This window comes from Hypanus sabinus, chromosome 2 (assembly GCF_030144855.1).
Source record: "Hypanus sabinus isolate sHypSab1 chromosome 2, sHypSab1.hap1, whole genome shotgun sequence".
In the NCBI taxonomy this organism is placed as follows: Eukaryota; Metazoa; Chordata; class Chondrichthyes; order Myliobatiformes; family Dasyatidae; genus Hypanus; species Hypanus sabinus.
In genome coordinates, this window is record NC_082707.1 from 66,341,738 (window position 1) to 66,356,330 (window position 14,593).

At 41.4% G+C, this 14,593-nt stretch overlaps 1 protein-coding gene across 1 annotated transcript in view; it reads left to right on the plus strand.

Moving 5' to 3' along the window:
• The window catches only part of wdfy1 (WD repeat and FYVE domain containing 1), a 48,591-nt gene that overhangs the window by 20,061 nt on the left and 13,937 nt on the right, over positions 1–14,593 (plus strand). Inside the window, exons 5-7 of the mRNA XM_059947589.1 lie at positions 5,165–5,315; positions 7,217–7,329; positions 13,186–13,312. Of these exons, the coding sequence (XP_059803572.1) occupies positions 5,165–5,315; positions 7,217–7,329; positions 13,186–13,312 (391 nt within the window). The remainder of the gene's footprint in view (positions 1–5,164; positions 5,316–7,216; positions 7,330–13,185; positions 13,313–14,593) is intronic.

The window sequence follows — 14,593 nt, forward strand, 5'->3', positions numbered from 1 at the left end:
GACTGCTCAGAACGCAGGGGAGAGTGACTCATAGTGACCATCCATAGAAGAGTTTGAATTTACCTGCAAAGTTGTAATTTGCTTGATGTGTTCACACACAAGTTGTTTCTTCTCCTGAAGCCAAACATTTGATCAATGATCAGTGTTTGGAGAAGTATGGGGAGCTATGGTCCAGGTGCCGGTAAATGGGACTAGGCAGAATTATAGCATAGATTAGATGGGCCAAGGGGCCTGTATCTGTACTGTAGTGCTCTATGATTCTTAAATAGTAAATCATGCCTACTGTTTATTTTGATTGGTCAGGGCATGAAGGGATATGGGAAGAAGGTGGGAAGTTGAATCTGAGAGGAAAATTGGATCAGACATGATGTAATGGTGGAGCAGACTCGATGGCTCAAATGACCTAATTCTGATCTTGTATCTCATGATCTTCCATAAAATTTTGGTAAGTCTCTTGGCAGTGTGGATGATCAGCGAGATCAGAGGGCAAGGATTCAAATTTCTGGATCATTGGGACCTCTTTTGATGCAGGTGTGACCTGTACAAAAAGGATGGGTTGTACTTGAATCCCAGGGGGACCAACATCCTGGTGGGGAGGTTTGCAAAGGCTACTGGGGAGAGTTTAAAATTGACCCGCTGGGGGGGTGGGAACTGAACTGAAGAAACAGAGGAAGAGGCTGCTGGCTCACAAATAGAGAAAGCTTGGAGACAGTGTAAAAGGGAGGATAGGCAGGTGATAGAGAAGCGACACACTCAGACTGATTCCTTGAGATGTGTCTATTTTAACACAGGGAGTAAAATGAACAAGGTGGATGAGCTTAGAGAGTGGATCTGCACTTGGAGCTATGATGTTGTGAACATTACAGAGACTTAGATGGTTCAGGGGCAGGACTGGTTACTTGGAGTGCCAGACTTTAGATATTTCAGAAAGGACAGGGAGGGAGGCAAAAGAGGTGGGGGCGTGGCACTGTTGATCAGAGATAGTGACATGGCTGCAGAAAATGAAAAAGTCATGGAGGGGTTGTCTACGGAGTCTCTGTGAGAGGAAGTTAGGAACAGGAAGGGGTCAGTAAGTCTACTGGGTGTTTTTTATATAACACCTAATGGTAACAGGGACATCAAGGAGCAGATTGGGAGACAGATTCTGGAAAGATGTAGTAATAATAACAAGATTGTTGTGGGAGATTTTAATTTCCCAAAAATCGATTGGCATCTCCCTAGAGCGAGGGGTTTAGATGGTGTGGAGTTTGTTAGTTCAATTCAGTTGAGTTCAGTTTCAGTTTATTTTCATTTAGAAACCACAAATGCAATACAGTTAAAAATGAGACAACGTACTCCAGAATGATATCATGATATCACAAAAGCACACGACAAAACAGACTACACCAGAAAATTCACATAACGTTTGGCAATCCCCAATCCAGAGTCTGGAGAGGCTGCTGCATATTAATATCGTGCTACCATCTTAGCGCATTCCCCAGAAAGGAGCTCCAAATCCACCGGACAAAACAAGACTACCCAGACACACCAAGTCAGGAGATCAACTCTACCACCCAACAAACCAAAAACTAAAGCTACGAGACCTACACAAAACCACATAGTTATAGTTAACATGTAGTTACAACAATGCAGACAATACCATAGTTGATTTTAAAAAAAAACAGACCATGGGCACAGTAAAAATAGTCCAAAGATGTTTGAAAAAAAATATAAGTTCTAAAGCAACCACCACACACAGTTTCCACAAGTCCTCAGGGTCCCGATAGACTCGTCATCCCACGCCGGCGGCAGAAGGGAGTACCCCTGCTATGGATTTCCACAGCGCGCTGGACTCAGCCTCGCAGATGCAGCACACAGTGAAAGCGCTCCGACCACAGCGGACTCCGAGTCCGTTGAGCCTCCGACCACCCCTCCGGCACAGCCTCTCTGAGCACCATCCTCTGCCAAGCGCATTACAACGCCCTCGCCAACGGCCACCGGCAACACGACCCCGAGGACTGGGGGCCTGTTCTTCTCAGCAGAGACCCGGACCTCACAGCAACAGCAATGAAGAAGGCCTTCCTGGAGATTTACAGATGTTCCCTCATGCTCCCACATCTGTTTTACATCAGATTAGGATTGTGCACGGCACCCCACTTAACAAATAACAGATAGGTGTGTTCAGGAAGGTTTTTTGACACAGTATGTAGAAAAGTGTACAAGAGGAGAGGCTGTACTTGATCTGGTATCGGGAAATTAACCTGGTCTGGTGTCAGATCTCTCAAAAGGAGAGCAATTTTGAGATAGTGATCATAATTCTATCTCCTTTACCATAGCATTGGAGAGGGATAGGAACAGACAAGTTGGGAAAGCATTTAATTGCAGTAAGGGGAAATATGAGGCTATCAGGTATGAACTTGGAAGCATAAATTGGAAAGAGATGTTCTCGGGGAAAAGTACAGAAGAAAAGTGGCAAATATTCAGGGGTATTTGCATGGAGTTCTGAATAGGTACGTTCCAATGAGACAGGGAAAGGATGGTAAGGTACAGGATCGGTGGTGTACAAAGGCTGTTGTAAATCTAGTCAAGAAGATGAGCTTACGGAAAGTTTAAAAATCTAGGTAGTGATAGAGATCTAGAAGATTATAAGGCTAGCAGGAAGGAGCTTAAGAATGAAATTAGGAGAGCCAGAAGGGGCCATAAGAAGGCCTTGGCGGACAGCATTAAGGAAAACCCCAAAGTATTCTACAAGTATGTGAAGAGCAACAGGATAAGACATGAGAGAATAGAATCAATCAAGTGTGACAATAGAAAAGTGTTTATGGAACTGACGGAGATAGCAGATGTACTTAATGAATACTTTGCTTCAGCATTCACTACGGAAAAGGATCTTGGCACTTTTTGGGATGACTTACAGCAGACTGAAAAGCTTGAGCGTGTAGATATTAAGGAAGAGGATGTGCTGGAGCTTTTGGAAAGCATCAAGTTGGATAGGTCACCAGGACTGGATGAGATGTACCCCAGGCTACTGTGGAAGGCGAGGGAGGAGATTGCTGAGCTTCTAGTGATGATTTTTGCATCATCAATGGAGACAGAAGAGGTTCTGGAGGATTGGAGAGTTGCAGATGTTGTTCCCTTATTCAAGAAAGGGAGTAAAGATAGCCCAGGAAGTTATAGACCTGTGAGTCTTACTTCAGTGGTTGGTAAGTTGATGGAGAAGATCCTGAGAGGCAGGATTTATGAACATTTGGAGAGGCATAATAAGATTTAGAATAGTCAGCATGGCTTTGTCAAAGGCAGGTCATGCTTTATGAGTCTGATTGAATTTTTTGAGGATGTGACTGAACACATTGATGAAGAAAGAGCAGTAGATGTAGTATTTCTGGATTTCAGCAAGGCTTTTGATAAAGTACCCCACGAAAGGCTTATTGAGAAATTAAGGAGGCATGGAATCCAAGGGGAAATTGCTTTGTGGGTCCAGAACTGGCTTGCCCACAGAAGGCAAAGAGTGGTTGTAGTCGGGTCATATTCCGCATGGAGGTCAGTCCCCAGTGGAGTGCCTCAGGGATCTGTTCTGGGACCCCTATGCTTCGTGATATTTGTAAATGACCTGGATGAGGAAGTGGAGTGATGGGTTAGTAAATTTGCTGATGACACAAAGATTTGGGGTTGTTGTGGATAGTGTGGAGTGCTGTCAGAAGTTATAGCAGGACATTGATAGGATGCAAAACTGGGCTGAGAAGTGGCAGATGGAGTTCAACCCAGGTAAGTGTGAGGTGGTTCATTTTGGTAGGTCAAATATGATGGCAGAATATAGTATTAATCGTAAGACTTGGCAGTGTGAAGGATCAGAGGGATCTTGTGGTCCGAGTCCAATAGATACTCAAAGTTGCTGCGCAGGTTGACTCTGTGGTTAAGAAAGCATACGATGCACTGTCCTTCATCAACCGTGGGATTGAGTTTAAGAGCCGAGAGGTAATGTTACAGCTATACAGGACCCTGATCAGACCCCACTTGGAGTACTGTGCTCCATTCTGGTCGCCTCACTACAGGAAGGATGTGGAAACAATAGAAAGGGTGCAGAGGAGATTTACAAGGAGCATGCCTTATGAGAATAGGTTGAGTGAACTAGGCCTTTTCTCCTTGGAGTGACGGAGGATGAGAGGTGACCTGATAGAGGTGTGTGAGATGATGAGTAGCATTGATCTTGTGGATAGTCAGAGGCTTTTTCCTAAGGCTGAAATGGCTAACACGAGGGGGCATAGTTTTAAGGTGCTTGGAAGCAGGTACAAGGGGAATGACAGAGGTAAGATTTTTACACAGAGAGTGGTGAGAGCGTGGAATGCAGTGCCAGAGACAGTGGTAGGGAGATACAATAGGGTCTTTTAAGAGACTCTTAGACAGGTACATGGAACTCAGAAAAATAGAAGTTTATGCAGTTTGGAATTTCTGGGCAGTTTCTCGAGTAGGTCATAGTCAGCACAACATTGTGGGCCTGTAATGTGCTGTAGATTTTTGCATTCTAATATTTTCTATAAGATAGCCGACTGACCCATTATGCCTTAATATTTCTGGTTTTAATCTATTCTTTTGTAATTGTAATATTTTACAATAACAAGAATCAGTTCAGCTTATCTGTTATTTGCTGAGTCTTCCTGACCACCACCCCACACCCCCACCAAAGCACTTGAGAACACTGTCTAGAGTGAAGTTTAATGTCGAAGGGTTGGGCTGCAGAACACTCTCAGTCCTAAGCATCAATTTTCTCCAAAATCAGAAATATAATGTTAGCATATTGTATGATTCAGATGACTAATCATCAAGATAGTTATGCTGGCACTAAACCACATTGGGAAGGTCTGAATTTTTGAAAGATTAAATGAAATGGAAGTTCTTTAGTTTATAATGTTCAGAAAGCACTCTCCCTTTGAGTTGAAGGGGATACTTTGTAATTCTGACAGATTGTTTTCATTGCCACAAGTGGAGGAAGGTTCATCCTTGCACTCGACATAATTGACTGCTAAATTTGATTCCATGAGTTTAAAAATTTGCCCTCAGTTTAACAAAGCTGCATTTGGATATTTGGTTTGAGAGATTTTCAACATGCCCTCAGTGTTTTAATTGGCTTTCTAATTAGTAAAATGTTATAATGTGTTTTTTTTTCCCCTCTCCTCTGCCCTTCCAGCACATCAACATCGTGTTTCCGCAATCATATTTTCTCCAGAGAGTGAATGGGTTATAAGCACGGGGCATGACAAATACCTCAGCTGGATGTGTACCAGAAGTGGATGTCTGCAGGGAAGACACTGCTTTAGTGCTTGGGCTTCATGTTTACAGTATCCTTAACATTTTGTCTGGTTTGTGAATGCAATTACTCGATATCAAGATGGGTTACTGCAGAGGTTCCCAACCCTTCTTTATCCCTTCGAACCTTACCATTAACTAAGGGGTTCATGGAACACAGGTTGGGAACTCTTGGGAAACTAACGGTCCCTTGAGTGGTGGGAATAAAGTAAGAGAAGCAACAGTAGTTACACCCCAGGAACGTGCATTTTTTTATCCCAACAATTTAACCAATGCTTTGTGTATCCCTCTGGTTCATCATTTTAAATGACATTCCATAATTTACAACCCAGACCACAATAACGGAAGCAGCAGAAATCTAAAGAGCTGATAACTTCAGAGTGATAAGTAATCTGTTTTTGATTGTTCACTTTTATGACACTTTGGAAATTATAGAATTTCAGCAAATAATTAGTGTTTAACTGTATTTTTTTAAAGGCTTCACACAGAATAATAAATAGATCTTTTGTTACTTGACTTCCTACTGTGAGCTTTTGAGCTATAAGGGAAAAAATGACCTTTCAAACCATGCCTTGGCCCAGAGTGTGTTGGTCCCTTTCCTTTTGCTAATCTGATAGGAGATCTTGAAAAATGTTTTCAGAAGGGTTACCCAGACCACCTTTTGAACCATTCCAGAGCTTTGGCCTTCAGCACACTTATTTCTGTTAGACACCGAGAACCTGAGAATGTTTTTCTAATCGTGTGTGCATTATCTGTATTTCTGTAAGTCAATCAGATTTCCCACAGGAGTCTAACCAGAATAACTAATTGTCCTTTTTTTAAAAAAAGAATTCACCAACTGGTGATTCCAGAAAGGGAGAAAGAATTCATTCCCACGTAAACTGATTAACAGTTAACAGGGTTCAATGGAATTGTGGTTCGACTGCTGGACTAATGTCCCGAAACTTGGATACTCATTAGAAATTTGATTCTGGACCTCAACAAGGCAAGTGGGGAGTTCCAATTTGGATATTTAAGGAAAGCTACTTATGCAGCTAGTGACAACACACACAAAATGCTGGTGGAACACAGCAGGCCAGGCAGCATCTATAGGGAGAAGCACTGTCGATGTTTCGGGCCGAGACCCTTCGTCAGGACCAGCATTTTGTGTGTGTTGTTTGAATTTCCAGCATCTGCAGATTTCCTCGTGTTTGCTATGTAGCTAGTGACGACAGCAGGGACCTCAGAACCACAATACAACCACAGAAACACCTGGTTTAATGATTTCCTCAAATTTTCTTTCACTGCCCTGTACATGACCTCTGAACCACAATGCAGAGGAGGAGCCTTTAACTGCTTTCTGAAATGGCATACAGGCTACCTCATTCAGGGAAGGTCAAGAGATGGTCAAAAACTGCTGACTAGGCAGCCACTTCCCCATCTGATGATGAGGATTTGCTGTTGCCTCCAGTAATTCTTGTTGATCCAGTAGGATCTGGTATGGATTTGGGTTCCAAGCCAATTACTTTAGACCCACAATATTGCAGAGAAGGGGAGAAACTCTACTCCCTTCCTACTACTTAAAAACAATTTTAGTTAGGTGAGAATTTATAGTCAAACTGTTTCTGATAGTAATTCGATTTATTTTCATCTTTTGAAAATGAGAACTGGGCTATGTGTTATCTACTGACTGCTAAGTTAGTATCAAGAGAAGGCTGCCTGTTTCTGTGCATCATTGGCGTAAACATTATCGGTATTTTGTTTTTAAAACACACTTTAATGTAAATACACCTTTTGAGATTGCTACAAAATGCAGTAAATTCCGCAGTCACTTTACACACTGGCCACCTTTAATTGCTCTCTGAAAATCATACTTTAACCATGTAGCTAGTGGTGCTGGCTGGGGAAAACTACTTATTTTCATCTGATTTTTTTTAACTACCAATTTATTAAGATATGATATGGAAACCAGCTATGCATTTGTTGGTGATGCCTCTGGACAGATCACATTATTGAAGCTCGAACAGAATTCTTGCAGTACCATTTCAACGTTAAAAGGACATGAAGGTAAAATGTTCCTCTTTTTTTTTTGCATTTTTTGCCCCCCCCCACCCAGAATCAGAAAGAATGATTAGTACCCAGTTTCTTGATATTAAATTTCAAGTTATAAGAGCATTTATTCTTAAAAGTCAGGTAATTTGGAACCGGAGCTGTTTCACAGTCTGGCTGCTTACTCAAAACTGCGGGCAGGCCAAGTGGGCATGGTGAACACTGCCATCTGCTGAATATTTCCCGACCTCTTGCTTTATCGGTGCCATACCCCCTCCGTTCCTGCCCGGAAAGGACCTTCCCTACTCATTCAGTGTATTAGGTGGTACCATCCGGATGATGGGCATCAGCCTGAAATGTCAACTGTTTAAAGTTCAAGTTCAAATTTGAATGTAATTCTCATTCATCTGTACACATGAATACAGCCAAATGTAACAATGTTTCTCCAGAGCCAACAGCACTTAGCATATATAGTTCTGGTAGCTGAAAAACATACAGTCACAAAAAAAATTGTAGCCCAAGTCCTTGCGTGGCATGGCCTGTGGATTAGTGGCACATGGTCTTGGTCCAGTTTGCCTTACGCCAAGCGAACACTGGGGACAGTAGTGAGTGACTGCGGAGCAGCACTGACAAAAGGGGCCAGTCCCCAACCCAGTCCAGATTCTAGCAGCTCTCTCCCACACTGCCTCTGGCATCTCCTCGCCTGGGCAGCTGCAACAGGTGACACCATGGTATGAATGCCTGGTCCATGCAACAACCGAGGCAACGCAGCTCCCCCACCGTTGGTCTCACCAATAAACCAGTGAACTGGACTTACAGTATTCTACATTACCATTGTCCAACAAGAGTCCTGCGATCACAGTAAAAATGTCCAAGGCAATCATTTGCACTATTTGTTGGACTGTAAGTACAGAAGATAACACAGCGGTATTCAACAAGTCCAGCTCCATTGCTATTGAACAAGTTGCTGATGGGTTAGCCCTGCAGTTCCTGATGTTCTCAATATCCTACAGTGTATTGCAATTGAAAAAAAGACAAAGGATGAGCAATTACAGCTTTGGTTGGATCCAGAGAGGCCTCTGCGACTGTGTGTGCTGACATCTTCCTGGAAGGTCCATCTCTGTAGATGCTGCTTGACCTGCTGACTTTCTGCAGCAATCTAAAGGCCAATTTATACTTCTATGTCGAATCTATGCCGTAGGTATGGCATAGCCGCGTACCCTACGCCGTAGCCTGACGCGTGCCTCCTCAAAAATGTAACTACGTGTCACGGTGACGCAGACCACAACAAATGTGATTGGTCCGCTTGGTAGCATCGCATTTCCTTCTACGCATTTCTGGTTGCTGCTGCTTTTCCGCCATTTTCGAATTAAGAGAGAAGAATGTAATTTGGAAAATGGACCAAATCTTGTTCAACATTTATTAGCTCCAACTCCAACATGATACGCTCAGTATCAGTCGCCATTGCTTGAAGTACGCAAAGAAACTCAACGCAGTGACATAGAAACCCCACCGTCAACTAGCGTTTTTGGCAGTGAATTACAGAGCTACGCAGACACACCAGTGCACAAGTATAAATGCTCACAATGGCGTAGGCCGCTTGCATAGGCTAAGGCATAGAGCCTAAGCAGAAATATACATCAGCTGTATGCTGCTCCGGATTCCAGAGTCTGCAGTCTCTTGTATGTCCACTAGGTGGTGCGTTGATCAATGATGCCAGCAGAAGCTGAATGCTTTGATCCATTTCTGGGTGGAGAACAATGTTCCCTCTAATTTATAATGACCAGTGTGCACAAAAATCTTGTGCTGAGCAATTTTGTGACCAGCAACAGCAACATATGTACACTGAATTTTGTAGAAAGAGGTATTCACTTTAACAGCTTGCAAAAAGCTGTCATTAAGAACTTTGATATTTGGGTTTGACCGTTTTTGCTCTCATTCATCTGCACTTCCACAAAACATACGTAGCGGGCAATGAAGAATTTTGGCGCCAGAGCTTTTGCACACTGTCCATATGTGATATGCTTTCTAAATGACTCTTGGAAAAAGTCAAGTTTCCATATATCGCTTCACCTGCAAGTACTCCAGCAACAATTCTCATAGGTAAGACCAGTTTTTGTATTGTACATAAATATTTCTCATAGCTGCACATTCCTGACCTCATGAGCTTTTGGTGTGGCAGTTTCTACTGTTTCATTAAGCCATTTTGCTTTAAGTGAACTTACAGTTCTTTTGCACTTCACACACTTTGCTTCTTTGGAATTCAACACATTGAATCAATAATTTCTTCAATAAAAGCAGTATAACTAAGCCAGTTCTAAAACTTGCAGACAAATTATTGCAAACTCCACATTGTCAACACCGTCCTCATCGGAAACGGGAAAAGGAAATGTGATTATGTACAATCATGAAGCATACTTAACATGCCAGGCGTATTACAGGGTGACAACGTTTTGTGCACAGTTTACCAATAGTAGTACTAGTAGCAAAAGATGTGTGTGCACACATGCACACACCTTAGATGGAACATTGGTGGAGAAAAAGCTAATACATTTCAAGAAAGGTGATGGAGATAACCCTGGGAATTATAGACCAGTGAGTCGTATATCAGTGATGGGCAAACTCTTGGAGAGGATTCTTAGAGACAGGATTTATGAGCATTGAGCGAAGCAAAGTCTGATTAGGGGTAGTAGGTGGGTGGGGGAGGGTAAGAAGAGAAGCTGGAAGGTGAGAGGTGGGACAAGTAAAAAGCTGGAGAAGAAGCAATCTGGTAGGAGAGGACCGCGGACCATGGGAGAAAAAAGAGAAAGGATCGCAGGTAAAGAGAAGCGAAGATCAAACTTGAAGGCAAAATCCAGGATTAATGCCAGGATTCTTAACAGTCCGGTGGAACAGAAGGATCTTTGGGTCCATCTGCAGAAATCCCTCAAAGTTGCAGCACAAGTTGATCAGGTGATTAAGAATGTGTATGTTGTGTTGGCCTTTATTAATTGGGGGATTGAGTTCAAGACCTACCAGGAAATGTTGTCACTCTATAAAACTCTGTTTAGAACATGTAGGGAATACTGTGTTCTATTCTGGTCAACTCATTATATGAAGGATGTAGGAGGTTTAGGGAGGTTTTAGAGGAGACTTATGAGAAGGTGGCCTGGATTAGCAAGCATGTCTTAGGAGAGGTTCAACAAGCTATGACTTTTCTCTTTGGTGAGATGAAGGATGAGTGGTGACTTGATAGAGGTGTACAAGATCATAGGAGGTGTAGATAGAGTGGACAGCCAGAGACCCTGTTCCTAGGGTGGATCTGGCTAATACAAAGGGTCATAACTTGAAGGTGTTTGAGGGATCGTATGGGGGGGGGGGGAATGTCAGAAGTAGTTTTTTTTAACAGAGCGGTAGATGCATGGAATTTGCCGTCAGGGTGATGATAGAGGCAGATAGATTAGAGATATTTAAGAGATTTTTTAATAGGCACATAGATGAAAGAAAACTGGAAGGGCTATGTAGGAGGGAAGGGTTAGATTGATCATGGATAGTTAAGGTGTTAGCACAACATCATGGACAGTAGGGCCTGCACTGTTCTGTGTTCTGAATTCCTTAATATTTCCTCTGTGAACTGGATTTGATTTCTGATAAGTGATGGAAATATGGCTTCAGTAAATATTTTTTGGGAATGGTCTTCATTTTGTAATATTGTCCATCATAATGAGTTGTTTTGATGCTGGGGTACCTTGAATGGCAAGTTTATGAAATTTAGACTGGAAATGGTAATTATGGGATGGTACTGCACAGCTGGGGGCCATTTAGTCCATTGTGACTGTGCCAGCTTGTTTGAAAACACTGTGGAAAAAATCTCATTAAGCTTCTCTCCCTCTAATTCTGAAATAATTTTCACTTCAGGTACTTGTTGAAACTTGTTTACAAGTTATTACTAAATCTTATTTTCCCACCCTAACAGGCAGGGCATTTCATAACTACCCTATACAGGTTTATCATCTCTTTTTCATCAGCCTATTTATTGACTTAATACAGTGGTTCCCAACCTTTTCTATGCCCCACAACCCTAGGAAATGTTTGATCAATGTTCGCACCCCCTACATAAGTAATATCGCATTTGAAGATGAAGAAGTCTAATTTCTAATTTTTGAACCACATACAATACTGCGGGTGAACAAATTGAACTTAAAAAAATAAGCTTTTAACTCTCTGCATAAAATGCAAATATAAATTCAGCAATTAGATTCTAATTTATTCAGAAAAAATTGTAAACAGTAAATTAATGAGACTCCTCATCCTTGAGGTGTAACTTCCCAGGTAACAGTGATGAGACTCCTCAATGCTGACTCGGGCAGCGGGAGACAGGAGTGAATTTACGTCTCTCTCGACTCGGGCAGCGGGAGACTGGTGTGTGCTTGGGCCAAACATTACTACCACTTCTCAAGGCACACTGGCAGCTGGCTGAGTGATGACTTGTGACTTGTCACTCAAGCACACAAGCCACTCTTTGTCGCACCCCCTGAAATTCCATCTCGCACCCCCTGGGGGTGCAGGCACCCCAGGTTGGGAACCTCTGACTTAATATTTGTTCATTGGTTCCTGAGCTTTCAGCCACCAGATGCAGTTTCTCTCTGTTTGCTCTACCAACACCCTTTGTGATTTTAAACACTTCAAAGAAATGATTTAACTTGCTCAGCTTTAATGGGAAGCAGCCTAAGTTTACTGTTTTCTCCGGATAACTGAGATAGCCATCCAGTGCCACTGTAGAAAGTTACACGATGCTATTGGACTTTGAAGTTTACTTTCCAGATTCTCCAATTTCATCCGGATGTAACCAAATTTCCAAATCTGTAAAATCTTTAAAGAGTTTCAGCCCCTTTCTTTCCCTTTAACATCTCCCCACTTCTACAGTTATGTGCTCCTCAAATTCTTGTGTCTGCTTCTTGTCACACCAGCTGTGCAGCCTTCCATTTGGACAGTTCAGAACTTAACATTTGTATCTTGATGTCTACTTTCTTTCAAGAAAAATTCTTTTTTTTGTAATTTATTTTTTATTGAAGTTCATCAAACATTTCCATAAGATGTATTTCAGACATTGTACATATATATCACAAATCTCCACAGAGTATTTATCTGGGGTATACAGTTATAGAAGAGAATGGAAAGAAAAAAAACAAAAGTGAAGAACTATGTACAAGTAGGGAGTGATTTTTTTTTACAACAGATTCATTGATGTGTGAGAATAAAATCAGGCCTATGAGGCATTATGTAGTTAAACCATTTTTCCCAGTATGAATCAAATTGTTCCAGTTTATGATTAACAGATGCTGTTATCTTCTCCATTTCGTAAATGTCCATTGTAATTTCCATCCATGTATCTAAAGTTGGGCTCTCCTGTGATAACCATTTCCTAGTAAGTGTTTTTTTACCAGCCACCAACAGTATATTCATTAAATATTTATCTCTTTTCAACCATTCTTGAGGTATATATCCAAAATATATGGTCTTACTCTCAAAGGGTATTTCACATTTAAAGATGTCTTGTAGGGCATTGTGTATCCCCCTCCAATAGTTTTTGATAACAGGGCAGTCCCAAAAAATCTACTCTTGCAACAGAATCTTTGTTATCTGCCCTAATATCAGTTTGGGGCTCTATTCAAATTTCTTGTCTTCTGTGAAATTTCTTAATACATTTAAGTCAAATATCTTTCACTTCTGCACACTAATACGCCAGTGCTACCCACGATCACTAATCCCAGGCTGTCTGAAAACTGCAGTTAAAAATATGTGTGTTACTGTATATAATGTTATAGTAAAATGTTTTACTGTTTCAAGGAAGATTGGATTTGTGGGTCCAATGATCCTTTGCTTTTGTAACAGGTGGCATAGGCGCCCTTTGTTGGGATCCTCTCCAACGGCTACTCTTCTCTGGGGCATCTGACAACAGTATTATTATGTGGGACATTGGTGGGAGAAAAGGCAGGACTTTACTACTTCAAGGTCATCAGTAAGTGAAGAACTAAACCTAAATGTCACAATGGTTATTTGCTACTGAAACCCAAGGCACCTTTTGCTAATTAAATATTCAGAAGTCCATCTCCCCTAAAAATGTTAGGTTAGCTTTGCTGGTTTGATGAGGTTTTTTTTGTTTATTGTAAGCTTCAGTTTGTTTTAAGAAATTCCATTGAAAAGTGTGGGGAAATTTTCTGTTTAGTAATGGAATGCTTACAAGGGAAACTAATCTATTTCATCTGATACGTATTAGGTTGTTTATTTGAATTATTTAAATTGTTCACATTCACTGTACTAAAGGCTATAGAGGATATGCCTAATGTGAGTTTACACCCATATAGATAATGTAAACTATAAAGACATATCCTGGAACTTGTATACTATGAAAGAGGTGGAAGTGAAATCATATCATATCAAACTGAATTAGATAGACATTTGCGAGAAATAGAATAGTCAGGGCTGCAGCAATAGGATGGTATTGTGACTGTATTGCTGTATGAAAAACGGGCCAAGGCTTGATAGAGTTATAAAATAACCTCCAAATTATAATAACACAGACTATACTGTATATTGAAATATTTTTGTTGTCTGCATCAAAGATGCTTTCTACCTGAAGGAAAGAAACTTGAATAAATACCAAAGAAACTAAATTGAATGGTCCCTGAAAAGAGGCTCATACTTAAATACTGTTTGTACTGTGATTGCTAACTCTGTAGGATAGATATTAGTGAAACCATATAGATTGTGTCTCATGTTGGTCAGGATCTGGCTGTAAGAATCACACCAATGAAAGTAAATTGAGGGATTTTTTTTTTAAGTCATGAAATGCAGCGTACAAGCATTTGAAAAAAGTGGGATGATTCTTGGCAAGTGCTGGCTTTGGTTCATAATTGTTCTCAGTCTCATTGCAACTTCCAAACAATTGGTTTAAACATAGGACCATAAGATATAGGAACAGAATTAGGCCTTTTGGCCCATAGAGTCTGCTCCACCATTGGGGAATTAAGGGTTATGGGGAAAGGGCTGGTAAGTGGAGTTGAGTACATGGCCAGGTTAACCATGATCTTATTGAATGGTGGACAGGCTCGATGGGCCGGATGGCCTACTCCTGACCCTATTTCTCATTTCACCTTGGCTGATTCCCTCTCAGGCCCAACTTCCTGCTTTCTTCCCAAATCCCTTCATGCCCTGATTAATCAAAAATCTACCAACCTCTGCCTTAAACATACCCAATGACTTGGCCTCCACAGCCACCTGAGGCAATTAATTCCGTAGA